The 27,279-nt window shown below is 48.1% G+C and overlaps 2 protein-coding genes across 4 annotated transcripts in view; one reads left to right on the top strand and one right to left on the bottom strand.

The window, feature by feature from the left end:
- Positions 1 to 270, bottom strand: part of LOC142579031 (uncharacterized) — a 135,903-nt gene extending 135,633 nt beyond the window's left edge. For 2 of the 3 annotated variants that reach the window (XM_075688825.1, XM_075688823.1), the window contains exon 1: positions 136 to 270. In XM_075688825.1, coding sequence (XP_075544940.1) covers positions 136 to 144 — 9 coding nt within the window. In that variant the 5' untranslated portion in view covers positions 145 to 270. The remainder of the gene's footprint in view (positions 1 to 135) is intronic. The other variant, XM_075688824.1, reaches the window with a different exon arrangement.
- On the top strand, positions 118 to 22,437 carry KFase (kynurenine formamidase). The gene is made up of 6 exons (XM_075688822.1): positions 118 to 620; positions 1,615 to 1,679; positions 13,903 to 14,061; positions 15,991 to 16,322; positions 20,111 to 20,274; positions 22,068 to 22,437. The coding sequence occupies exons 1-6, from the start codon at positions 348 to 350 to the stop codon at positions 22,287 to 22,289; spliced, it is 1,215 nt and encodes a 404-aa protein (XP_075544937.1). The 5' UTR covers positions 118 to 347; the 3' UTR covers positions 22,290 to 22,437.
- Positions 22,438 to 27,279: the final 4,842 nt, after the last annotated feature.

The raw sequence follows: 27,279 nt of genomic DNA on the forward strand, positions 1-27,279 counted from the left end.
TGACGCAGCTCGGGCTGCGTATACGTCAACGGCCGCCGCCGTGGCTGCAGCCTTCCTACGAAGGGGGGCTGCAGGCGGCGAGCACCTGACGTGCGTGTACAGGGGCACGCCGATGCGAAGAAGGGAGCCACTCACCCGAACCATACAGAGGCGCCGATCAGCGCGCGCAGAACCGCACGGGCACGGTCGGCGCGGGCAGCGTAATCCAAGGCACTCACACACGCACCACCACGACGACGAGCACAGGCGACGACGACCTTCGCCGGCCCTTCAGGCACATCGTATTCCCGCATCCGGCGCCCTGCTGCCGCCGCTGGCTGGGCCGCGACGCCGCCGCCGCAGCCGCCATGCTGGGAGGGTTCGCCGGCCGATGGCTGCTGCTGTGCTGCTCGCCACTACTGAGAGCGGCGGACGTCGCCGCCGCCGCCGCCGCGAGATGCCCCTCCCTCCCTCCGCCGAGGCAGCAGCAAGCAACCCCCGGCGGCGCAGCCATGCAGGTGGCCGGCGCCTTCCCGCCCGCCGCGCCCTCCGTCGGTGCGCGGCGAAAGCGCTCGCGGCACGTCTCGCGTTCCCGTGGCCGGCAGCACCGAACAGCTGTTCCGTCTCAATGGATCCGGACGGTGAGTCGCAGGCCGACCTTCGGGGGTCGCTGGCACCGTGGGCTTTAGGCACACGCCGCTGGGTCGGCACCAGGGCGCTGTCGTCGCGAACCCGACGGTTCCATGCGCCGACAACCACCCGGATGTGTGGCGAGGGAATGTCGCGTGGCGCGAAAGTGCCGCCGTTTCGGTTGTTTATAGGCTGCGGTTCCCGTTGCTTCCTCTGCCGTTAACTTCGCAGGTTGGAGAATTCTGGGCAGCTGTGCAATATGTGTACTCCTTCAAATAACAGGAGGAGAATCGCACCACCGCGTTTTGTCCCACTCAGAACTGCGTGCGCCCTTGGGAGGACACCTCCGCAACTGCATTCTTGGCGGTCTCAGGGGCTAAGTAGCGCTCCGCGCAGGTAGCACTTTTGCTCATCTGTGCCAATACGTCGCTTGAAACATCCTTCCTCGCCAGTCTTTTCTGCTTCTTCTTCCCTTTCAAATTTGCGATCACGCAGATTTCTCACGCGCTCGCGTCCGTAGAGAATACCAACGAGGAAGTGCGGAAATGCAGCGCTATGGCCACTCGTAGTTAGGCAACTTGATGTTAAAACCAGCATTTGATAAAGGACCCGAAATTAGTCGGCGGCGTGAGAGGCATTAACGGTCACTCTAGACATTTAAACAAAGATCCGGTAATGTCCTCACGCACCGAGGAAACCGGTCTTTCTGAAGAGATCCATCCGGAGATAGTTATTTCCTGTTCTTCTATTTCATTTCGTTTCCCGGCTTTTCCTTGCCAGCGCTTTCCTTTTTCTTTTTTTCATTCTTCGGCGTTGCGGCAGACATGTTACATTCCCACTGTTAAAGGGAACATAAAAAAATGGCAGAACACGTCCCTGATGTTTGTCCATGTAAGTGAAGCCTTCTTTTTTTTCGTTTTAGACAACGGTACGCTGAAGCGCAACACATGAAGTGCACCGTGCGCAGCTCTCTTTATGTGACAGATTACTTTTCTTGTTCCGCAGCTGTCTGGATCTTCTGAGGGGACGCCATTCACAACTGAGAAAGTGTCTTCTGCAGTCTCATATAAGTACGTGTGATGCCTCTTTCAGACTGGTTAGTAGTCCTGAGTACCTTTTCCAGTTATTTGCGAAACGCATATGCTCTTGCTACTGCCGAGAGACCCCGTACTGAAGATTTCCGCTTGTTTAAACAGCTTGCTACTGTGCACATGCGTCATAAATCACGTGAGTGAACTAAGACATGTATTTAGCGCGCAACCTTTAATCGAACGCTACAGTGCACCAGAGCTGAGACAGCGGAAAGGGTGCAGGATACGTTTTCCGCATGGAGTGCGCTCGCAGCATAGATGTTAGAAAGGTACACCAAGGTTGAGGGGAGAAGCCAGGAAAGCTTCACTTTGAAAGAACAAAACTAAATCGGTTCAGATTACTAAAGTGCACTTTCAGAACCAAACTTTCATTCATTTCAAGGGGAAAATGTTCATGACTAGTTGAGAACGTAAGCTGTCCTTTCTTGAGTTTCGCGCCGGAACCGCATATATATATATATATATATATATATAATCCATTCGGGTCGTTAGGGCGCAGCGTAAATTTTTCGAAATTTCCTAGGTTGAGCCCTTGTTCCTTTTTTGAATGCAATGTGGTTTGGACCCGAATACACGATTCCGAAATGCATGACGTCATAGCACGATTTATCTTAACAACTTTTATAGCTCTATTACTGGAAAGCTAATGGTTATCTGTTTAAATGATGTCATTCAGACACTTCATTTTTTCCCCCTTATTCGTACGTTCAGTCAATAAGTTATTCTTCAGCATGCCTGAAACTGATAACAGGCGTTTTTATTTCTATAGCGTCCGCGGCCAAGATTCCACTTTCAATTTTATAGTGTTTATGCCGTCACATTAAAGAGACATTCCGCCGATTTCAGGGAGAGACGAACTGTAACAGCTGCGCCCTTTTGCAACCGTTTCGAACAGCTGCGTCTACCACCACAAGTGTTAATTGAGGGATGCAGTCGACACGACGAAGAGCGTTGGTTGTCTTCGATGGTCGCGTGCAAGCGTTGTCAACATGGCATGCAGTGTACGTGTGTGTGTGTGTATATACGGCTGAATGCGGTCGACGTTGCCGCTCTTACGTGCCTATCCCAGCAAAGCAGCTGTATAGAGTCTTTGGGAACGGACGTTACAGGGTCAGATCGAAGCTCGTGAACGATGTGGAGACGACAGTGTGCCCGACTGCACGTTACACGCTGCCGTCGTGTGACACAGGCTCGACCATTTACGAGCATGTTTCTTGTCTGGTCGTGATGCGACACGCCTTGATAGCGCACAGCCTCAGGCGTTGTGCTTCTGGCGAGCTCGAGGACACGCCTTTAATGCATGTCTCGGCGGCTGTGTTATGATCAAGGCGAAACCGCTAAGGCGAGCGAGTGCCAGGCATTTAGGCGCACATTAGACGAAGCCATGCGTAGCGCGACTAAATCCAGAGGCTCCTCACGACTATACATGCTCTCGCCCTGGGATGTCGGAAGGAAAGAAAAAAATTATATGGCGTCTTTGATCGTTTCAGAGACGCATTCTGTCCTGTACTGTGCAGGCGCATACGGGAGTGTGGCTTCCTCCCTCAAAAAGAATGACACATATGCCACAATTCTCCCACAAGTAGGCGAGTATAGTCGGTGACAACGAGACCTCCTCGGTGACAGCCGAAGAATACAATGGCAGATACACCGCTTTCCAAAGAATTTGTATAGATGCGCGCCGGCGAATTGCGTTCGCTCATATTCCTGACATCAAGGCTGAGGTGGACGGTGTCTCTCAGCTATATAGGTACTACGTTTTGGAGGGCGGAGGCAGACGCTGCACTGTGGCTTTGTGGGCGGAGCTTGTACTGAATCCTCATATCGTCGCCACGCATTGAACTGCACGCAGCAAAGGACCAAAGTAAACCGCGCTGCAACTGAATGCATGTACGAGTAGCTAACCTAGAGTGTATAGTTAGTGGTAAAGAGCGCCTGTACCATGGAACGCCATTTTCTTACCCTCTCACTCACTCTCACACGTTCGCGCGCCCGCACACAGATTATAGCGCTGCATTATAGCGTTACAGCCTATCGCAACTATGCTCTACCCATCTGCTGATGCAAAGGTGCTGACAGGAACAATCGTCTGCGTATAATGGATTTATTACTGTGTTTCCCCCGTCTTCGAGAATCAAGACGCAACTCAAAAACGTTTCTAACGCGTTGTGGTTGACGAAACCGTCGCAAGGAGGCGCTACCAGCGCTGCCGCCGCCGTCAACGTCGGTTACAGTATTCCGTAAACTGTAATACATTTACAGACCGGCTGAAACATGCTAAATTTATGGGATTGAAGTTGCGCCTGTTTTCACGCTATTTGCAGATCAAACTGTAACAGACTAGTGTGGGAAGTAATTAACTACTTATAACTAATTGAATGACCGTCAGCTTACCTATCAGAAAGGCAGTCGCCGAATGAAAAAAATTACGAAAACATTTGTTTACAATAGCGAACTGATCAGTTGCACTGCGTTATATACCGTAATTTTCGCATCTACTGTACGCAAGCCGTACGTCTGTAAATCTTTAATTCCTTTGCTGCGGAGACTACATATGCAGCTTTCTTTTGTTTTATGCTTTCTTATGATTTTGTTTGGTCTTGACAAGGATACCGCTCGCAGATATTGCGTGATAATCGATACATGAATGCCGCAACACATCCGCGCAGCCTTTCTCGCAGCAGCCTGCAGTGAGAGAGAAAAAAAGAGTTTAATGGAAGCTAGAGATGTCAGCCCTGCTATATGCACGGCTTGCTACTTCAGACGAGGTGTTTGAGATGACACAAAGAAGAAAAGAATACCGGAGAAGGAGAAGACAAAACTAAAGAAAAAGTCGCAGTTTCGCCCGAAAGGCGAAGCATTGATAGCGATACCAAGGTATTAGACAACTACACTAAGTAAGGGTCGTAGTTTTACCGGCCGTATAAATTGCAGTAAACATTCACTTATTAAATAAATTAACAAAGATGGTGTGCATAGCAAACACAAACAGATCTCCCTTGACCACTGCGAACATTCACTGTCACAATGATGGCGTGAGGAAGCATCGGAAGCGAACGCTTCTGATGCCTGTTGTTTTAACGCGCCTGAAAAAAAACTTGAGATTACGCCACCTCCGAGCACTGGAGGTGCACGGAAAGACAGCTCACATGCAGCCACCTGCCATCTCAGTTCTCCCACGTTTACACCCGCCGGTTATTACCTCCGAGAGAGGGCGCGGCCGGTGTACGCGATCAGCCGCGCGAACAGCCATGCGCAGCCACGGCCGGGCAGCACAGGATATAGGCTCACCTGCCCCCCTCCCCCTTAGCGCGCGTTTGACCGCGGTATCCTCGCGCTCGCCACCCCACCCCCACACCCACCGCCTTGCGCATGATTTATCGCGGGACCTCCAACATGACCCCCGCATCAAGCCACCATTATTCTTCGACTCACTCTCGCACGCCTTCACATGCTTTCACTCGCACCCAGAGCATACGATACGCACGACGCGATAGGATCTTATCGCACTTGTACTTTCTACAGAACTTCACGGCGACGGCGAAGATTCGCTTGGAGTGTCCATATAATTGCTATCGCAGTATGAATAAACGAAAGCTGCAGTTTCGCCCGAAAGACCAAGCATCGATTGCGATAGCAAATTAGTGGACAGCTATACGAAGTAATGATAGTAGTTTCATTGGTCGTATAAACTTGTAAACATAGACATACCAACTAAATTAACAAGCATATTGTCACGCGCGCATAAGCAAACATAACACATCTTACTCTCGCTGTAAAAACGCTGGAGTGAGGAAGCGCGGCAGCAGCAGCGAGCGAATTGACCTTCGCACTGCGTCTCACATGAACGCGAAGAAAGCCGCGAAAATACTGCGCGCGGTGGACTCTCCCCGTCGCAGATGGCTTTCAAGATACAGTGGCCCGGGCGTGGAGTAGAATGCGCTCCCCCCCCCTCTCTACCCTCTCCTTGGGACCCTTGCGCGCGACGGAAGACGGCGCGCTTCCTCTCAGCTTTCCTCTCTAGCGTGTGCGAAACTGAGCCGCGATCGCCGGCTCACGTACCCTCATACGCTTTCACTCGCATATACAGCATACGGCGCGCGGCGACGATTTTATTGCCCTTGGACTTGCTCTGCGGAGACCTACTGGAATTTCACCAGAATGCCCCAGTAGTGCTCTAGTATGTATAGGCGCGATTAGTTTTCGAAAACTAATTTTGTTCCACAGATATACTTCTTTTCGTATTTTCACCATTCTGTTACGATGAGGCGTACGGCTGCCGCCGAAAGATGGCGCTATCTCACATGTCCTCAAATGTTGGCCATGTTAAGCTGCTACTGTTCTTAAGCGTCCCTTTACTGCCACAAAATAATAAGAAAGAAATTAAAACAATGTCCACGAACCTGTAAATGTTAATTATGGCAAAGTACTAGAAATCCAAAGTAAAGGATCTGCAGGAATATGGGCGTCTTCAACAAACGGTGCAGTCAGTGCCGCAATACAACATTCGAAACTTTAGACCGTGATTCTGTAAAAAGCCACTGTGATGTCTTTTTCTTTTTAATTTGACAGGATTAGCCGCAAGGAATAAAGAAAAGGCGATGTGCTCTACGGCACTATAGCACTTATCATTGGGCGCTTACCTGCGTTAACCTTCGTCGGGTAACGTTGCTTACACTCCGCTGACATTCAAACAGTTAACCTGCAATAACGGCGCGCTGCGCCTCGTTCATAACGATGTGTGGAAGAGTCAGCAGGAGATCGAAATCATTATGGATGGCAGAGCACACAATAAACTTTGTGCGGCTCTTAATCCGCGGGTTGCATCCGCAACCGCGTTATCTCCGTACTCTGTAGAGTTCTGTTTGGCGTCGGGGTCGTGGTCATGGTCGCCAACAATAGACTAGCTCACATAGAAAAGATAAACCGCGGCCTCTTGTTAATAAATGATGCTCTGAGCCGCATTCAAGTTTGTCGGCGAGGATAGTACCTGGTTCCCTCTTTATCACTGCCAAAGGTATGTTCTAAGCCACCGTTTCCTTTTCTGCTGTTTAGTTATTACCCTTACGAAAATAGATTTAGACCGTCTATAGAACATGTATGAACCATTCTGTAGAGTTTTTCTGTCGACATTCTGTAAACAGTAGTCAATAAAGAGTGTGAGAATACGTCTATAAAGAATATATAGAGATTCTATAGATATTTGCATATGAACATCTAATAGACGATGGTTGATAAAATTGTAAGACAATAAGTCATTACGCTGCCTATAACCACTCTATATAATTTGTCTACGCGTATTCTATAGCCAATACTCGTTGTAAAAGTGTAAGGCCATAAGTACGTCCATAGACTCGCCTATACAATGTGTCTAAATTTTGTCCATATAATTTGTTTAAAGACAGGCTTTATAGACAAATTTATAGCCAAATGTCATTGGACCTTCTCTAAACTGTCTAAATGGATTTTGTTTTTGTTTTTGTATTTGGTGCAAAAAACCTGAGACAAGGACAGACAGAAAGCAAAACACACAAGCGCAAACTTTTAACAGTGGTTCATTCGGAGCCGGATCACAGGTTTACAAGCCCAAAACCATCATATACAAGGCATGCGCGAACTATAGGTTACAGGAAACAACAACAACAAAAAAAGAGTTCTTTTCTTGTCAATGAAAGGTAAGTAGCGCTAACGTATTCCAGGGCAAACTTTTCGATTCGTGAGGCTTCATTAATTACTCGACTAGTCATTTCATCTTTGTGCCGGTGCACAATATCGTAATTATACGCGTATGTCTCAGCACCTCATAAAATGCTGTTGTCGGTAAGATAAATTAGTTTACATTTAGCAGTTAGCTGCACCTAAAAATAAATCTGAGCGGGCAAAATTCAATCTATTGTGCACTCTAAGATATAACACTATTTCGTGCGTAGGAACTTGGTAAACCCTCGTAAACATTGTGACTATTTCGTGTAAACAGTAAATTCTAGTATCAAATTTGTCCCCTTTAAATTTTATAAAAAGTTCGCTAGTTTTACGGAACGCAAAACTAATCAGTACTATGATTAGTAAGTTTTAAAAAGACCGATAAATAGAACTATGCAGTCAAACGTCGCAATTTGGTAGTACCATATCATATCTTCGAAAACTATCTTAACTTGGAACCTCATTTGCCGTGAGGTACGAATAACTGGCAGCGCGGAGCGCCATGATGTTCCTGGGATAAACTAAACAGAAAAGATAACGGGAAAAAAGCAAACGCAAGAAACTGAAAGGGGTGCATCCATTATATTTTTGATTATTCATGTTATTGCGTTAAATGTGAGTCCCAGACATCTAAACTACAGAAAAAATAGTGACAAGCCGTAGAGCACTGTATATCATCATGATCATCATCAGACTATTTTATGTTAACTGCAGGACGAAGGCTTCTCCCTACGATGTCCAATTACCCTTGTCCTGCGCCAACCGATTCCAACTAGCGCCTGCGAATTTCTTAATTTCATCACCCGACCTAGTTTTCTGCCGTACTCCACTGGGCTTCCTTTCTCTTGGCACCCATTGTGTAACTCTAATGATCCTTCGATTATCTGTCCGACGCATTACATGGCCTGCCCAGCTCCACTTTTTCTCCTAATGTCAATAAGAATATCGGCCATCCCCGTTTGCTCTCTGATGCACACCGCTCTCTTCCTGTCTCTTAACGTTACACCTAACATTCTTCGTTCCATCGCTCTCTTCGCGGTCCTTAACTTATTCTCGAGCTTCTTTGTCAACCTCCAAGTTTCTTCGCCGCATGTTAGCACCGGCAGAATGCATTGATTCCAATAATCTAATATAACAGTTTTTCTATAGCCAGTTTCGGTTGGTTTCCCAGGAGGATGCTGCGTCCTGATGTCATGGCGCAGTATGTGGTCACGCGGGAGCAGGAAATTACGACGTTTTCGCACTCGTTCCGGCTCGCTCAGTCGCCTTGTATACTGCTGCTCGCAAATAAGCGGATACGCACATCTCAGTTAATAGCTGTGGTTAAAACACTAATTTACGTTTTTAAAACAGCCGGGCAGAAACTATCCCAGGATGACTGTCGACATTAATTCGACTTGCATTGAAGCAATGCGACAAACGCGTCATGCATGAGGCGTGCGCTGCAGCCGGGTTCCTCTCGCGCTTATGATGAAGATAATGACAATTTATTGGCATCCCCTTTGAAACGGGGCGGTGACGAATAGTCACCTAGCCTGCTTAGAATTAATCGGGTGCCATACAAGCTTATCTCTGGACACCCTGCGCCATCTGGTGGCACCGCCGCGAAGTCCGCGCATAGCGCGTGTTTGATATATATGACGCGGGTTCAATTCCGCTCAGCACTGGATGACAAAAAAGATCTTTTTTGTCGTTGAACAGCGGCATTTACTCAGTGACACAGACCCAGCGACATATACCCTCACAAAAATTTTTATAGAAAGTCTATAGACTGTCTATAGACTTTCTATAAAATATTTTGTAAGGGTATACCCTGAGGCACACACCCAGTGACCCAAGCTGGAGTGAAAGGAAAACGGTTAGATACCTGCACACACCCCGGAACGTCCGTGAAGTGCACCCTAAGAATGCTAATCTAATTAAAAGAATTGGTCCGAGAATGTTTCCCTTAGTAAAACCGGATGAGACAGGTAACCAGCTGAAAGAGCAGCCGCCAACTTCAACGAGCTGTTGTATGCGCGATAAATAAATTTTATCCGACAAACCATGATAGCAGAAAGTCCGAAAGATTCGAGTTTATTTAAAGATTTGCTGTGTGGCATGCGATCGAAAGCCTTACTGAAACCGAGAAAAATTGGATCTATCTGACCGGCCGCGCCGGGAGTTAAGGTAATTTCATAATGGTATACACAAGCTGGGTGACGGTAGACAAACACTTGCGAAATTCATGTTGAAACTCTGATAGCAAATTATTAGATTCAAGAAAATGCGTAATAAAGCTCACAGTGACTTGTTCTAACAATTTGCAACAGGTGAAAGTTAATTGGTCGATAGTTTTCTTTTGAGTAGCCGGTCTCCAAGCTTCTCAGGAATAGTAACACAAGCCAGTAACCAGTCACATGGTAAAGTTGACAGCTTTAAAGAAAAAAAAAACACAGGTATTAGCATAAAAGTTAAGAACTCAGCATACCGATGGCGGATGTAGGGAAGGCAAGTGCCGGCCATACCAATATAGCCAACGGTAGCCAGTTCATGGATCACCCGAACGCCCCCTGGTCCTCGGAGTTAAACGTGTTTCTCAACATGCACCCATGGCCTACAAACATTGTCCACGTCATTTAGTGAAAAAGCAAAGTATTTGCGTCAGAGCACTGCACATAATATCGCACTCCAGTCATAATTAGCAATTTTAATGTTACTAAATCTGTGGCTAGTACAACTCAATCTAGATAGCCAACATCTCGCCCGAGCACGCTTCTGAGACAAACTGGCGAAACCACTCAAATCCAATATGGCGACGGGCGAATGGCGCGCAGCGGTGCTCTGGGGCCACGTTCGCTACGCTGCGCAGTGATTTGCCATTGTTTGCATCTTTAAATAATATCGTGTGAACCGAGAACACACACAGCGCAAGCAATTTCTTGGCAAAGTGGGTTTCTCATTTAGGAGCCGAGGTCGCTGCTGTGTTCACCGGGCAAACAAGAAATTGAATACGGAATCACATGAGCGCAGAGTGCAGACGAAAGATCAATTTCACTGCTACAAAATTTTAGAAAAGAAGCACAGAAGTGCCCACATAAAAAGAAGGTGCTCTTTTTGCGTTTCAGGTAAACTTCAGTACTTCATGAAAAAAAAAAAATTTTTTTACCTGCTGTCTGTTGGCACTCGCAAGGTACCATTTTATTCCCTTTTAGCCGCAGTTACTGCACCACCTTGTATAGTAATACGAGTGGTTACCCTTGGATGGTCTTTGATTTGATTCGATTTCCATTTACACACACACATACAAAGAAGTGGTAAATGGAGGTGGATGAGGGGAAAAAGCCGCACAGACGCGGCTTGAGAATACCTCACCCCTTTAGGTGTACACTTCTAGGTCTATATATATTTATCATATACACCTAATTTAATTAACCGTTGTGTCCATCAAGACTATAGGTGTACACATTTAGGTGTATATATATTTATCATATACACCTAAATTAATTGACCGTTGTGTCCATCAAGAAAAAGTCATTAGAATGCTTCGCTCTAACCAGCGCGCCAGCTTGTCCTGACGTGCAGTTAAAACTTCATCATGAAGTAAATAAACATTCCAATATCTACTCGAATGCTTTTTTTTTGTAGTTCACATCAACTATTGGTCGTTTCGCAGCTCGCGCGCGGCCCGCTTTTGTGCCACGATGAGTCGGCGGACAAGTGATTGCGATAACAGAAGCGTGTAACCGCGAGCAGCCTTGCTGAGCTTCCGTCTGACTTTCGTGGTTGAATTACATTGCCGGCCACGTAAATTTGAACATAATAATATCTTGCGTTTACTGCCAACGCTAGGGCAACGCCACCGTCGCTCAGTAGAAGCGGCGCCGACCGCGTTGATGGGAAACTCGCGTGTTGCCCGGGGCCTGGAGAAGCATTACGTACAATATCACGGTTGCCTGGCAACTTCGTATCAACTTTCAGGAGCGATAACACACAGCCTTGGGAAATAAAAGTGTAAATAGCTATGCAGAAACCATCGATGTCTATGGTCGATGTAAGCGAATAGCCTGAACCGACGAACGATCAAGCGACAGTTTCCTGCTCCTTCATCTGGCAACTTGATTGCTCGAGAGCACGTGCACCTTTCCTCACCTGCTCGCGAAGAACGAGCGAGTGACAGCCTCCCCTCATCCTCCCTGCATTCACTCCCAGCAAATCGCGTGCCCCAGAGCAAGCGCTCTTTTCCTCGCCTTCTCGCAGAGAACGAACGAGCGACAGACAGCCTCCCCACCTCGTTCCTCCGGTCACTCCCGGCAAATCGCTTGCCCGAGAGGAAGCACTCTTTTCCTCGCTTTCTCGCGGAGAACGAACGAGCGACAGCCTCCCCTCCTCTTTCCTCCAGTCAGTGCCGGAATTTCGCTTTCCCGAGAGCACGCGCTCTTTTCCTCGCCTTCTTGCGAAGAACGAAAGAGCGACAGACAGCCTCCCCTCCTCCTTCTTCCGGTCACTCGCGGGAAATCGCTTGCCCGAGAGCAGGTGCTCTTTCCCTCGCTTTCTCGCGAAGAACGAACGAGCGACAGACAGCCTCCCCTCTTTCCTCCGGTCGCTCCCGGAAAATCGCTTGCCCGAGAGCATGCGCCTTTTTTCTCGCCTTATAGCGAAGAACAAACGAGCGACAGCCTCCCCTCCTCCTTCCTCCGGTCACTCCCGGCAAATCGCTTGCCCTTGAGCACGCGCTTACTTCCTCACCACTTTCAACAGGTGAAACGACAGAATGAAGATGCTCATTTTATTTGCAACCTTATCATCATCATCATCATCATCATCATCATCATCATCACCATCACCTACGCCCACTGCAGGGCAAAGGCCTCTCCTATACTTCTACAACTATCCCGGTCATGTGCTAATTGTGTCCATGTTGTCCCTGCAAACTTAATCTCATCCGTCCACCTAACTTTCTGCCGCCCCCTGCTATGCTTCCACTCTCTTGGAATCCAATCCGGAACCCTTAATGACCACCGGTTATCTTCCCTCCTCATTACCTGTCCCGCCCATGCTACCTTATAAGGATCCGTAATTTCAACTGCATTATGCTTTACTATCTATAAATCTGATCGTTCGGTTCCCACGTAGCGCTAGAATGTCTCCGGACTCGAATTTACGAATTTGTGTAAACTTACTGTAAAGTATTTTGATATCACAGGACCGAACATACCGGAGGTGGTCGTTCTGAAGATTCCTTAATAAGCTTGTAATTTTTAATCGTTTTCTTTATCGCATTCCCTAATATCTGGTTTAACTATGAATTATACGTCTGCTAAACTGTGCGCATTCGCTGCGTGTTTTGACTTTTCTGGACAACGCAAAGCTATCACTGCAATCTATCACTGCAAGCTATCACTGCAAAGCTATCACACGCACTTTTCCATGGTTCCACATGATAGAAGGACCATCATCCGGCATGCTATCATCAAGACTCCAGCGCTCATCAAGTATGGCGCGATCATTAGCATGACTTAAATCTTTCTCATATTTAACAACTGGCTTATTCAGCGCTCATTCAGTAATCACGGTATCATAAAATTATGCTCAGATATATCGAGCTCAATAGAAATATCAAATTGAGACCGACACAATATCCTAAACCGAGCTGCCCTCACCCGGCTCGCGATCGAGTTATCTAGTGTACTACTAGGACAAACCCAAATGGGAGCATACTGTTGGCCTGGTCATAACGCAAATCACGCGTGGGAGCACACGACAATTCTTTAGAAGGAAGATTGAAATCACCTGCCATTAATATTTTCCCATGAATTTGCGTCGACTTGTAATTATGTAAATTCAATAAAAAGTCAGGGGAGGATGATGGTGGTCTGTGTACACAGCACACAAGGTGGACAAACTCACCGTAAAGTTCCGATTCAAGTATAAAACTTTATGATTTTTCATTTGTGGGACTTCAGTAGGTGAAATCGATTTTTTTTAAAACCACTGCAACGCCACCTCCCGGGACGATCACGGCAAAAAAAAAATAATGCAATTCATCGATCTAAAGATCACTGGAAATGTCATCATGGAGTCGCGTTCCTGTTACGATAGTTAAATGCGGGTCATATTTGAGGAAGACATTCCAATTCTATTTTATTGACTATACTATACGTGCATTAACGTTAAGCACTCATCTGAGCTCTTTTGCAAAGAGTTGCCCCGGGGTGGCCGACCTCCTAACGTTCCTCCTATAACGTACACAAATCCCACCTCATAAATTTCGACCAGATAGCCGTAATCAACATGCTGCTGTTCATGCTTCAAAAAGTCTAAAAAGAAAAGAAAATATGAAGTACCATAAAGGCGCCTCCTGACGAGCTATCCCCACCGACGCGGCCGGCCGACGGGCCTGGCTTGTTATCGGCAACGGCAGGCAGATACGAAGGCTACATAGAGCGGGACGCATAGATTAGGGCGCCATATAAAAGTCGGCCACAACGTCACCGCCCGCCTCTGTGCGCGGTCGCAGCGTAGCAGAAGCGACGTCGGTCATGGAAGACAGCGAGTTCCTGCCCAGCTGCTGGGGCCATCGGCTATGCGGACAGGCGCTGGTGGACCACTTCTTCAGGGAGACGGCGCGTTTGAGCGAGGAGACCAGAAGCCGCGTAGCTGCACAAAAGGACATCAGGTGAGACGCGCTGCGGCTAGCGCCTCCTGCAGTATAAACTATACCCGCTCCAATACCTCGATGTCAGCACCCTATACCGCACAATTCTTTAGGGCAGCAGGTGGTGTTCGAACCCAGTAAGCCGCGCTTCAACGGCCGCTTGCCCCGTAGCGATAAGCACGGTGATATTTAAAGCAAAGCTTGCTTTGCCAACCGGTCATCGGTTTCTCGCCGGATGTACTTGTGGATATGTACAGTGTTTCAGCTAGCACTTTCAAATTTTTAAAAAGTTGCCTGTGCCAGATAGCTCAATTCTAATTTATAAGCCGGTCTACTCGAAGCGGGGGACACTACTTGCACAAGAAATTGAAATGCAAAATTGAATAATTAACAAGAATTAACTTATTAACTGTTTAGCTAATTATCTTGTGACTTATATTGCAATGTACAAATTCTAGCAGTGGACTTCGCAAGGCGGATCCACTTGGAACGAATTCTCAGGACGACACCAGTTTCGAGATATAGATTCCTTAACTTTGCGGAGAAATGCATTGGTATTCCAGTTGCTTGTGGCTTCAGTGCATGAAACGACGTTTTCTTAGCAAATTAACTGGAACCCCAATGCATTTCTCCGCAAGGTTCGGGAACTTATACTTCGAAACTGGTGTCATCTTGAAAATTCGGTCCAAGTGGATCCGCCTTGCGAACTCCACGGCTATCATTTGTCAAGTGCAATATGCGCCATGATGCAATTAGTTACAAACTTAATTAGCTAATTTTTATGAATTAGTCGATTTTGCAGGTCAATTTTTTGTGCAAGTATTGTCCGCCGCTTCGAGTAGACTAGCTCATGAACTAGAATTGTGATATTTGCCACAGGCAACTTTTAAAGATTTTTGAAAGTGTTCGCTGAAACACCCTGTATACTACAGCAACGTTAGCCAGCTCTATAGTAAGCATACGAGGTTTATACAGTATGGGCTCCGAATGCAATTACGTATATACCAGCAAACTGGCTTTATAAAACCTGTATGCGCACTGCCAAAGTAGTGAGAGTTAACTCGAGAGAATAGAGACATCTGTAGCATCCGTTACTGCAACTAGTATATCCGTCGCCTGTAAATCTCGCGCGTCATATAGCCAACCTGCGACAAGAGTACGCGCGGCGCACAGCTTGTGTAGCACGTGCAAAGAAGTTTGCCTATAGGCTGTCGTGGTTGCGGGGCCAGCTGTACCGATATTCTAAAACTGTGAAATATTATAATATATTTAGCATAGCGTTACTGTCATATTGTTACTGCTACCGTTTACGCCCGACGGCGCATGTTCTGTAACGATCGGTAACACCATGCTACAAGTAGGAATAAGTATATACAGAATGTCCCAGCTGACGTTAGCCAAGCTCTTAAAAATAAAATATAGAATGTACGAGCACGCAACCAGTGGCATTCTATCGGCAGTGACGTGCCGCACCACGATGATCTCTTTTTCATAATAGAACTATCGATAATTTTCGATATCAAAGTTCTCGCGTAACTTTCCCACCCTTGCGTCGCTGCATTTTCATGTGTTTTAGGGCATTAACCAGTGCAATAACTCATGCTCTTTTTTCCTTATAGTTATTTATAACCTATAGTGGGGGAATGAGTTGTCGCCAGCCACGGCCGGGTTAGGTGGCTCGCGCGCGTGCGTCTCCCCATCTAGCCCGGTCGTGCGCCAGCATATACGGCAACTATAAGACTGCTATATTCATTTTATGACAATAAAGATAGCATGTATACGTGAACCGCTGCGCAAGGACCCTGCATAGTATATACTCACAGTGTGCCATGCTTTTCACCTTGTGCCGGTGCTATATAGTTGTCCGCGCACTCACGCCGTCTTCGCCCACGTGGAATGTGACTCCAAGTGTTTCTGGTTCCGTGCTCTGTGCGGGGTCGCGCGCTGCAGGTTTGGCGAGCACCCTCGCGAGTGCCTGGACCTGTATCACGGCGGCCGGTCGGCGGGCGAGTGCCGCTCGACGCTGCTCTTCTGGCACGGCGGCTACTGGGTCGCAGGGGACCGGCAGTCGCACGCCTTCGTCGCCGATGCCTTCGTGGCGGCCGGGGTAGCCGTGGCCGTGGCCGGGTACCCGCTGGCGCCCGGCGCCACGCTCGACCAGATGGTCGACTCGGCCGCGCGCTGCGCCCGACACGTGCTCGCGCTCAGGTCCGGACCGCTGGTGCTGGCCGGCCACTCTGCGGGCGCCCACCTGGCCGCCATGGTCGCCACGCGGCTACAGGGTGAGTACTACTCGTTAGAACTTGTCAGTCAAGTTGGCTAAACAGAGAGACACAGAGAGAGAGGTCAGAAGGGAATGGCAGGGAGGGGTTGACCAGGCTGAGCGCGGCAGGCTATATTCCGCACTGAGGAAAGGGGACTGAAAGACGAGAAGGGAGAGAGAAGTTCACGCTTTGCACTGTGCACACGCAGTCAAGCGTTCATAGTCAATCACAAGCGGTCACAGAGTGTGGCGTTTTTCGGGAACCGTAGCGTGGCGATTTCTCGGCTTTATACATCGCAGACGCACGAGGCCACGGTTCCAAGATCTTCTCTTTCGTGAAAGGGCTGCCGTCTAAGTGCCCTGAAGCTGTGCGAAGGGCAATACTCTCATCTCCGTATGTTAGGCAGTCACGCTGATTCAGCGATGATGCAGCGCAATAAAAGCGTGGGCGCAAGCACAGCGAGGCAGAGGAAAAAAATGTATGTATGCGCGCAAGCATTGTTGCACTTGCTCATCTCCACGCAGCCCGGTGTCGTTATCAATATTATGAAACTTTATCCGACCAGTACAAACGACAGCGCTGCGGCGACGCGAACGCAAGGTAAATTGATGACGTAAGCGAACGCACGTCCAGGTGCGCTGATTAAGTTCCGATCATTATAAGCCGTTATCGCTATGACCATTATGAACCGTGATCAAGCGCACTCCGGCGGCGGCTGCGTCTGGCGCGGCCGCGAGGACCGTTTTACGTGACCGTATCTTGAAAGCGATCTGCGATGGGGGCTTAGTGCGGCGAGTGCTGACAGCCTCGTGTGCTCTGTGTTGAAGCGCGCGTTGAAGCGAGAGGCAGCACGAAGGTGAATTCGCTCGTTGCTGCGGGCGCTGTCTGAAAGCGATCGTCTTACGGGACGGACGGACAGACGGTTTTTCTCGTTGGGTAAGAATAGAAATGCAGGGAAGGTAGGCATATGGCACGTGAAGTTGGATCGAGATCAGCCATATGTACCCTAATCTATCCCCCTCCCCCCCCCCCCCCCCGTCAACAAATTTGATATTTACCGTGCTATTGAAACAAATGAACCTCCATACAAGCAAGAGAGCTGTTCGCGACCAAGCGTTATGACCTGCATTTTTTGAAAAATTGTGTCATGCTAAACTTCCGCTGTTTCTTTTTTTTCCTTTTCCCTCCATGCCTTCACTCTGTTCGGGCTCTGTGTGCCAAAGACTAAAAGAACGCAGAGTATTGACTGCTATAGCGAAAGCAGTGACGTGTGCAGCACCTGCACGTAGCTGTTTTATTTGTTGTATTGTCAATTATATAATATATTGCTTGCTGCATTCTCTGTTACTTCTCGTGAAATGTTTATGTCGCATTTTTTTTTTTTACTGAGGGCATTAAGCAGTTGATCTCATTTGTTTGGAGTTCTGAAATGCATAAGTTGCGCTGTATTACTACATTCTTTTGTATTAGCTGCGCAGAATACAAATTGGATAGTCTTTGCTATTCCATTCATGTTCAGTTCGACAATTCACTCGAATACAAGGGATAACAACACTTGCAGTGTCGAGGAAAAGAGGCCGATGCAAGTTAGGGCTGTTCTGAATGATTCTGCTGCAGAAGAGTTGCTGTTGCTTCGCGACTCTCCTGCTGCCCGCCTTGTTCTATAGCATTTTTTTTTAAGGGGCCCCTCGCTAGTTCTGGCCATTTTGAGCTGACAAGCATAGTGCATACAATGCGCCCTAACGATCGTTTCCGCAAAGTATTATATCCCTGCGTGCCTCGCAAAGAGCTTAAATTTCAAGCCAAACACAGTTTGCCTTTCTTCTCGCGGGCCCCGCGCTCCCAGCCAGAGAGGACGTATATCGCGCAAATACGCTGCATACGTAGAAGTGCTGTGACGTCGCTCATAGTGACATATGACTTCGAAAATTATTCAAGGAAACATCAGTCATTCGTTTAATCTGTTCCTTCAATAGACGAATTAAAGTTTAGTGAAATAATAAAACATACGAACAGAATGTGTACGTGTTCTTGTTTTACTTCGTATACTGTATAGCAAAAGAGATGTACTGCTTCGTCTGCTTATTCCCACGTCGTGCAGTCGCGCGCGCAGAGGTCGAAACTGTGCCATTTTCTACCGTGTTCCAGAGATGCAATCATGCTCTTTCATCCTCCTACGCCTGCTTCATTGCTCGTGATTATGGCACTTAACAGATGTTTTCGTGCGGAGCGCGCAAAATCGTCTGCTGCACGAAGCGGGACAAACGCAACAGCTCGCGCGCGGGACCGCGTCAACTGAAGTGCGTCACCCAGCAAAAACACGCGCGCGCGCGAGAGAGAGAGAGAGAGAGAGAGAGAGGGATATTTAGAAAATTTCAGCGACGATTGCGATACGCCCTAATGCAAAATTTAGGCGCACCCCTATCCGTGTTTTCATTTCGCGATATATTGACTGGCGCGGACAACCTGTATAGTGCGGCACATTGCATGCAAACGGGGCAGTGTGTGGCGCGACTGCTTCGCTAATCGTAAGATCGGGAGAGACAGCGCGTGGATGATGCGTGGGCGCGATTCACAGCAGCAGTCGCAGACAGACCTCCGGTCATGCAGCGCTTTGTTTATATATGGTATCGGTGGATGCGATCGCCGCATACCATCGGTGAACAGACGTCGGCGCGCTACTCTGGCGCCATCTCATAGCGGTTGTCGCCGCGGAGCTCGTCTTGCCCGGCACTACGCTGCAGTGTGCAAGAATTACGATTGTCTTCTCACGCTTTCGCCATACCTTCCTCCTCCGCTTTCCGCCTCGCGCTCTCTTCTCTATCGCGGTCTTTGAACCCCCGCTGCGCTCTGCGTTCGCTCTTTCATTCTTCGCTGCGCTCGTTCGCTCGGTTACGCCGAGAGCTGACGCCGATGGACGCCGACGCTAGACGCAGGGACGGGCGTAATGCGCTCCAAAAGAAGACGGGGCCCCTGATGTATTCGTCACGCGATCTTCCGTCTCCCGTACAGAGTAATTACGCTTGCGAAGGCTATACGGGGAAACGTGGAGAGAGTGTATATGTTAGCTGTGAAGCTCGCTTCCTGAAATCGTAGGTTCGCGCCACATCAAGTATTTCCATCTCTGCTATTAATGAACTAATTTCTAAAATTGTTGCAGCAGAACATTTCTTAGAGCGCACGTGAACACTTCCAGCTTATAACCAAAATTTGTTATGTGGCCTGGTAAGGAGCCCTTTAAGTACATCAAACGGACCACTGTCAAATTAAAATTATGGGGTTTTTTTTACGTGCCAAAACCACTTTCTGATTATGAGGCACGCCGTAGTTGAGGACTCCGGAAATTTTGACCACCTGGGGTTCTTTCACGTGCACCCAAATATAAGTACACGGTTGTTATCGCATTTCGCCCCTATCGAAATGCGGCCGCCGTGGCCGGGATTCGATCCCGCAACCTCGTGCTCAGCAGTCCAACACCATAGCCACTGAGCAACCATGGCGGCTGTCAAATTTTCCATCACCAAAACCATTTTTGAGACGTATTCTTTGAACGCATTCTGATATTCTCTTCTGACATTTGTGTCGATTTTCTGTGTTCAGGACTTCTTTCGTCAACCTATGCCCCCCATACCATCCTCTTCCTTTTCTCAATATAGGCAAAGTGTTTCACCAGAGGTGCAGCGTTTTCACTATATTACATATTCCTGTATATAAATATCATGTCGGGCACTGATTCAATATACGCGAGTTATAAACTTCAAGTTTCAACAGCAGTGAAATTTGTCGTACAATGTTGACGTTCGCAGGGGAACCCCGCTTACGAGGCCTTCTCCTCCTGTCGCCCGTGTTGGACGTGGTTGCGCTGCTGGGCAGCTCTGTGGCACGAGACGCAGCCATCGGTACCGACCAGGCGGTGCGCAACAGCCCGCTGCAGCTGGTCGACAAGCTGCCGACGCACCTGCACGTCGTGGTACGAATTTGGGCGCGCTGCTGTTGAACCTGCACAAAGCTGTATGGCCGAACTGTCACCATTGCTACTATAACTGTCGTCGTTCTCTGTACCGGTGAAATTGGGAAGCTCCAAAGGAGGCCATTTCCTAACTTCTTTTGAAGCGAATAGCGTTATTTGGCTATCATTTTGCATGGTTGCATGCCGGCGTGGCCGGATGTCTTGCCGGAGGGAAAGGGCAACGCGCAAGCGCCGCAGGTCGGAAGAGAAGAGCGTTCGCTGATTGGTCCTTGCCGTGCTTGCGATTGGCCCGCGGCAGCTCTCCGTCACGCGTGACGTCACTCTCAGAAAAAGTTGGCGCCACTACGGCGTCCTTCAAAGCCAACTGTGCAGTTTCAGAACGTTAAACTTCACAATTTAAAAGTTTAATATTTATGACAGCAGCTTCGCAATTCAACAGACGCAGTGTTCGACCTTCGCGTTCATGCAATATGTGCATAGTGCGCCTGAGAAAGCGCAAATGTGGTGCTTCTGTGGTGTTCTCGTGCCCTTTACTTCGAGCATGGGAAAGCTCCCAGCAATGACTTCCTTCGCAAGGCGCTGCACCCTGTCTTAGCTTTCACGCTTACCGCTCTCAACAGAAGACAATGTATGGATGGACGGTGTTTAGAAAAGCTAACTTATGAATAATTCCCAATTAACTATTTCTTCTCAGTGAAAACAACACCATCCCTTAACAGATTATTATTTTTTTTTAATCTCGCGATTGACTTTTTTTTCTTGTGCAGAATAGGAAAAGGAGCAGGCGAAGCCACCTGTGTTATATATCAGCCTGTAATGAATGTTTCAACAGCTACAACAACTATTATGTCGTGGGTGCCGAACCAGTTTAGCGTGAAACGTAACGCTCAATTTATAAGTGTTTACAATTGTAAGAGCGTTGACTTTGCGTTATCTTAGTACCAAAGGTGGTGGTTATATGGTGCTACAGGTAGGTTTTCCCCAGTCCCAGAGCTACACAGTTTAGTATGTTGCACTGTAATGACTGTTTGAACAGCTATAACAACTATTATGTCGTGGGTGCCGAACCAGTTTAGCGTGAAACGTAACGCTCAATTTATAAGTGTTTACAACTGTAAGAGCGTTGACTTTGCGTTATCTTAGTACCAAAGGTGGTGGTTATATGGTGCTACAGGTAGGTTTTCCCCAGTCCCAGAGCTACACAGTTCAGTATGTTGCACTGTCAACAGTTCGGCTATCGATTTGTCATCCGAGGTCGTATTAACGTTCGTTCACTTTAGTGAATAGCTCAGTTTCAATGAGCTCCAATTGGTTGAAGAACTAGGAGCGGAAATAACGGAAATTTTCGACAAGCGTGCAGCCGTCGCGTCCTTTCTTTTATTAAAATTTTTTCTCGCGTTTCTTGGCTCTTAACTGTGCCGACCACGGAGACTATATTTCGTTAGTGTTGGTTAGTGTAGCGTTAGTTCGTAGTTTCATACAGAGATGTGCGTGTCATACCTGTCCACGCTTTTAATCTCTTCTTCATTGCGAAAACGTCTATGTCAAACAATAAGCCAACCGGACCAGATTAAGCTACTTATGTGAATTGGGCTGTTCGGCTCTATACGTGACAGAGGGTAAGCAACTGGCCGAAAGTGCGACCCCACCCTCCCCCTCCGTTTCAGTTCGGCTGCATCTCGTCCGGGAACTTGACACTCGCAGGGCCACAGGCCTCCGAGCGGGTTCTCCGGAAGGAGCCCCGTCCGAACGTCACGGTAACGACGACGTCCTTTCATCTCCCGCTTGCGCAGGTGACGTACGCCGAGCACGACCCCCCGTGGTTCGGGCGCACTGCTCGGGCCTACCGCGAGGCCCTCGGGCGTCGGCGCATCTCCTGCGAGCTGCTGGAGTACGCGGACGAGGACCACTTCAGCTTCCTGCTGGGCGCGCTGCGAGACAGCGCGCACGGAGTCACCGCGAGGCTCGTCCGTGCTTCTCTGGCGGCGACCGCGCCCTCTCCGACGCCGCAGTGAGGCACCGAGGTCGGCCATCGGGGGCAAGGACGAACCGGTCCCCGCCGCCATCCTCGTCACGAACACTGAGCGACGGCGGCAGCGAAGAAGAAGCCCTCGCGGGGCCCGATCGAGTTTATCCGCCTCTGTTTATTATTGGGGAGGCCGGCGCGTACCATATACTTCCCGGCTGCTCGAGCGCCGCCGCGGTCTGTCTCGCTAAATCCGTACAGCGTGCCGGAAGCTACAGGGGGGCCGTCCTAGCGGTCACTGGCGAACAGAAGGACATAGCGCTAGCTCTGGGAGCGCGGACCTTGCGTATTTGTCACTGCTCAGAGGGCGCACGCTCATCGGATTACCATACGAGCCAGCCGCGCAGTTCTTGCGGCAGCGTTTTTCTTTTCTTTTTTTCTTCAAGTTCAAGATTTGTTGCTAAGGCATAAATCGATTTTCATTTAGACGTGCACTCTGTGTCGAGGCTGTCTCAGTGTGCTTGAAAAAAAAATTCACGCTGTACGCAATAAGTTTTTATGTCATCGGGAATAAAAGACGCCTGGTATACTCGCCATCCAAGGGTCTAGAGTGTCCGGATCACCAGGGAACCTCGCCACCTCTGACACAGCCGGACGATATACTTGGGGAAGGCGCGGGTTAGCCCGTATACGTTAGACAAAGGCTGAAAAGGTTTTTGTCAAGGAAGAAGAAAGTGAGAAGAGCAAAAGGAAAAACGCAAGCATGATAACTAGAGAGGGAACATGGTTTGCTGCCGTATATGGGGAAAAAATTGTGGCTATAGAAATGAAACTGCAAGGAATGAACCCAAGGGGGGAGTCCATCACGCCAGTCACACTCTGTCACAAGCGTAAGTCTGTCTAGGAATACGTGGGAAGTGATGTGCCCATCTAGAACATGACCACGTTTCGTATTCTTGCGATTGCGAGGCATCATCTCAGCATGTTTGGTTCATTATGACACATGCAGCTGCTGAAAGTATATGTATAAATATGTAAACACAAACCAGCCCGGTCTTATACCATATATACTTCAAGCATAAACCCGTCTTAAAAATCGCAACAGGTCTTTTGAACACCGCTGTCTAAGCGTCCGTTGAGGCGAGAAAACTGCAATCAGATGCAACACGTTTGTCAGGCTTACCGAGAGCGCCGAAGATGATGTATAGATGATGTATAAGAAGGGCAAAGAGTATAGTCACAGGCGTTCAAAGAAATAAGGACAACGGGAGCATCAGCATTGCCGAATCCCCCCACCCGCCCCCAAGAGTAGCCAGCCGAATAAGCCCCCCTTCTTTCTCCTGCGCAGAACGTATTTCCACAAGCCGGATGGGTGGTGACAGACATAAGGACAGATTTTTTGCAGACTCGAACTGTAGTTGAGGTCAACGTAATATGAAGCATATAAGATAGTGTAACTGTCGTGAAGCGAACGGTTATGTGGAGATCATATGTTGTAGTGTTTATATTTATGCAAACTTAGGTAAAATGTTTCTAGCAGTAATATATATATGAAATTGAAAGCAAACTAAAACCCAGTGCCATTATACAACGAGAAAAAAAGCAGTTAGTAGCCATTTCGGTGCACATTGTAAGAAGTGCAGTTGCCGGCCTGAATGCGAAAAAAAAAAAAAAAGTAACGTGTTAGCAAATAACAGCGACCAAATGACCGGGGAAATAATCGAAGCCCATAGAGCACCAATATTTAAAGAGAAATGTGTCCCTGCACCATCTATTTTGCTAGTGGAAAAAAATAATTCCCATATTTATCTACTGACGTATGACCAGACCACACGCGTGCACTATATATTGTGTAAAAGGATGGCCGACCCCTTTTTATGTTTTGCATGTTTTTCTTTAATGCATTTCACGACTCACTATAGCGTACTTTTAAAGGTTTGTCTGTTGCAATAATAAATCAGTTGATAAACAGCGCAACGTGTCGTTTTTCATGTGCTTTCACCTGTGTTCGTATCTTTGAGCGATGTGTCCGCCTAAAAATGAATAACCAACTAGCCGATGCTCGGCGAAGAGGCAGCACAGCCCACGATGATGATGATCACTCACACACTCTGGATTAAGAGGAAAGACACAGCGGGCGACAACAGATGCGGAAGAAGTGCGTAATAAACTTTCTCTCCGAAGTTTCTCCGAAGTGTGTGTGTGTGTGTGTGTGTGTGTGTGTGTGTGTGTGTGTGTGTGTGTGTGTGTGTGTGTGTGTGTGTGTGTGTGTGTGTGTGTGTGTGTGTGTGTGTGTGTGTGTGTGTGTGTGTGTGTGTGTGTGTGTGTGTGTGTTTGTGTGTGTGTGTGTGTGTGCGTGTGTGTGTGTGTGTGTGTGTGTGTGTGTGTGTGTGTGTTTGTGAGAGAGAGAGAGAGAGAGAGAGACACGAGGAGGCGGTTTTGCATATGCATGCAATGTATTAGTTTCTTTCGACAAAGACTGTATATAAAGGGTGTTTCGAAAGTCTCTTGAAGGGGTCTGGGGTGCGGGCCGCTTACCTGGGGACAGCACACTGAGACACGGTTTGGACGCGGGTGTTTGGACGCGGTTCGACAAGAAATATACTTGCAGATACGTGCAAGAAATACGTGCACATCTGCGGCTGCGAATTGCCCTAGTGCGAAGAGAACCGCTAAGGCCGCAAATACTCCGCAGCTGTTGCATCGCCCCGCTTGGTATATGAGATAGTTTTCTTTTAGCTTCGGGAAGGCTGTCCTTAGGCTTCCGAAGTAATCTAGAGATGGTTCGCTCTCTAAGTGGCCGAATTTAGCTCCGTAGCTTCCGTAACTATGCTCGGTGCTAGTAAAGTAGCATACGATGAAAGCATCATGTGTTGAATACAAACGCATCCAAAGGTATCAAAATAGCATTCAGAAAGCGCGGCGGTGAAAATATACGAAAATTAACTCATGCAGGAAAAGTTAAAATGTTGTTGTTGTTGTTGTTGTTGTTGTTGTTGTTGTTGTTGTTGTTGTTGTTGTTGTTGTTGTTGTTGTTGTTGTTGTTGTTGTTGTTGTTGTTGTTGTTGTTGTTGTTGTTGTTGTTGTTAAATACGGGTTCGCTTTCCCGCTCTTTGCTGTGTCAATCGTTTGTTGTCGCACATGTTGGTTCCGAATACCTTCCACCACGCCACGAAAGAAAAAACAAAAAGGGGTCGGGGGAGGGGGGGGGGGGGAGGGCAGCGGCTTTTCTTGCTGAAGCTGTACAGACGTGGACTGCAAAAGCCTCGATCTGTTCCGTGAATCACGGCGATTTCTGCGTTCGGCGTCTCTGACGCTCCGCAACGCATGCACTCGAGTGGACCTCAGGCTGTTGTGCTTCCGACTTTCCTTGCTCCGAGACTGACCATTGGTTGCGTGGGAGATGCGTATTGGTCGAAGCAAGCAGTTCCTTCGAAGGACAGAACGTACTGTAGCCACAAGCTCAAAAGAAAGAAAAGAAAGAAAGAAAAGGGAGGAAAAATAAGCACGCATATATGCAAAGCAATTCTTGCAAAGGAAGTTGTAGGAGTGTGCCAGCCGGTCAATATCCCCTTATTTTCTCTCTTCAGCGCGCACGCGTGCGTGTGCGTTAACCCGCTTGCCGCTTCGATATTTTTGTATCCAGCGCATGCGCGTTTGCATAACGTGCTGTCTCGTGGAAACCCGCGCCATTTCCGATATACATGCACGCACCACGTGCACTTGTCGGTGCACAGCGCTGGCTTGGCTTCATTTTGAGCGATCGCGGTCTTTCGCATACGACCTGTTCTGTCGCAACGCGCATCTGTCTGCGTGCATTCGCGGACTGTGTACTGAATTCCCTCTACGCCGAAATCATCCGCACTGTACGTGCGTTTCTGCATTTAGTTCTTTCCGCGTCAACCATTTATGTACGTCGGTTTCTTGCTGGTGTACGTGTTGTTATTGTGTTTGTTTATTGTTAAACTGCGCAGCGTCGCCTTCACTTCGCACATGCACGAGTGGTGCGGGAATCTTTTACATAACATGATGATGATGATGATTTACTGGCGTCCCTTTCGAAACGGGGCGGCGATAATAGTTATCTAGCCTGTTTGGTTTACTCAGGTATACTGTCATGTTTTTTCAATTCAGCATTTTTGTAGCCATTTCCATAATCTATCTTTCTGCCTCAAAACTTCGCGATCTACCTTGTGTCGCTACCTAAATGCCTGCAACGGATCCGGTCGTACCAATTTCTTCCCTGCTTCTTTTCAGGACGAATACTCTAAACGTCCTTTACTTATCTCGACAGCTCACCGACTGATGCTTCCGTCCACTTTAAATCCAAGCGCTTCTGGAAGGTGTACGTTACCTCCGGGCCTCACTATATATACGTGAATCCATTCGCAATCTATTAGGATGTGCTGAGTGGTCTCCAGGTTTTTTCTGCAGCACAAACATGCCTCAGCTTGTTGCGAATATTTTCTCCGGTATGTTTTTGCCCTTAGGCAACCATGTCGAGCCTCAAATAGCAAGGCACGGCCCTTTGTGCTAAAGTACATATTTTCATTCTAATTTCTTTCTTCCCGTTCTTGTAAATCTCCATGGTCATTTTTGTTTCCATTCTTTTCACCCAATTCGCTTATGAAGTAAAATTAACGACCGACCAGGAATTGCACGTGAAGCGCTGGTGCAGCAGTGAAAGATTAGCGCAGGATTGGCGCGACCAGTGGCAGTGATTGTCAATGTAAGCGAACAGCCGAACGCATTACGAAAAATATTCGCGTTATTAAAGGAATCATGCGTTCGAAGGCGTATGTTTTTCGCAGTGAGGACAGTTACGTAGCGCTTGCTGTTTCATTGCATAATTCCGTAGAGAACAAAGCCGTTAACCAGTACTTCTGTGGCGGCAGCGGAGCCCTCTCCTGCCGCAGCCACAGAGGAAAAGGGCGACAGGAGAAAATGAAGGCTGTTCTTACCCCGAGTGCTTTCACCACAACATCTAAACTTTTAGACGCCACGACGCTCTCGAGAGTGACCGCGAGTGCCGGCAAACC

Source organism: Dermacentor variabilis, chromosome 4 (assembly GCF_050947875.1).
Source record: "Dermacentor variabilis isolate Ectoservices chromosome 4, ASM5094787v1, whole genome shotgun sequence".
Lineage (NCBI taxonomy): Eukaryota > Metazoa > Arthropoda > Arachnida > Ixodida > Ixodidae > Dermacentor > Dermacentor variabilis.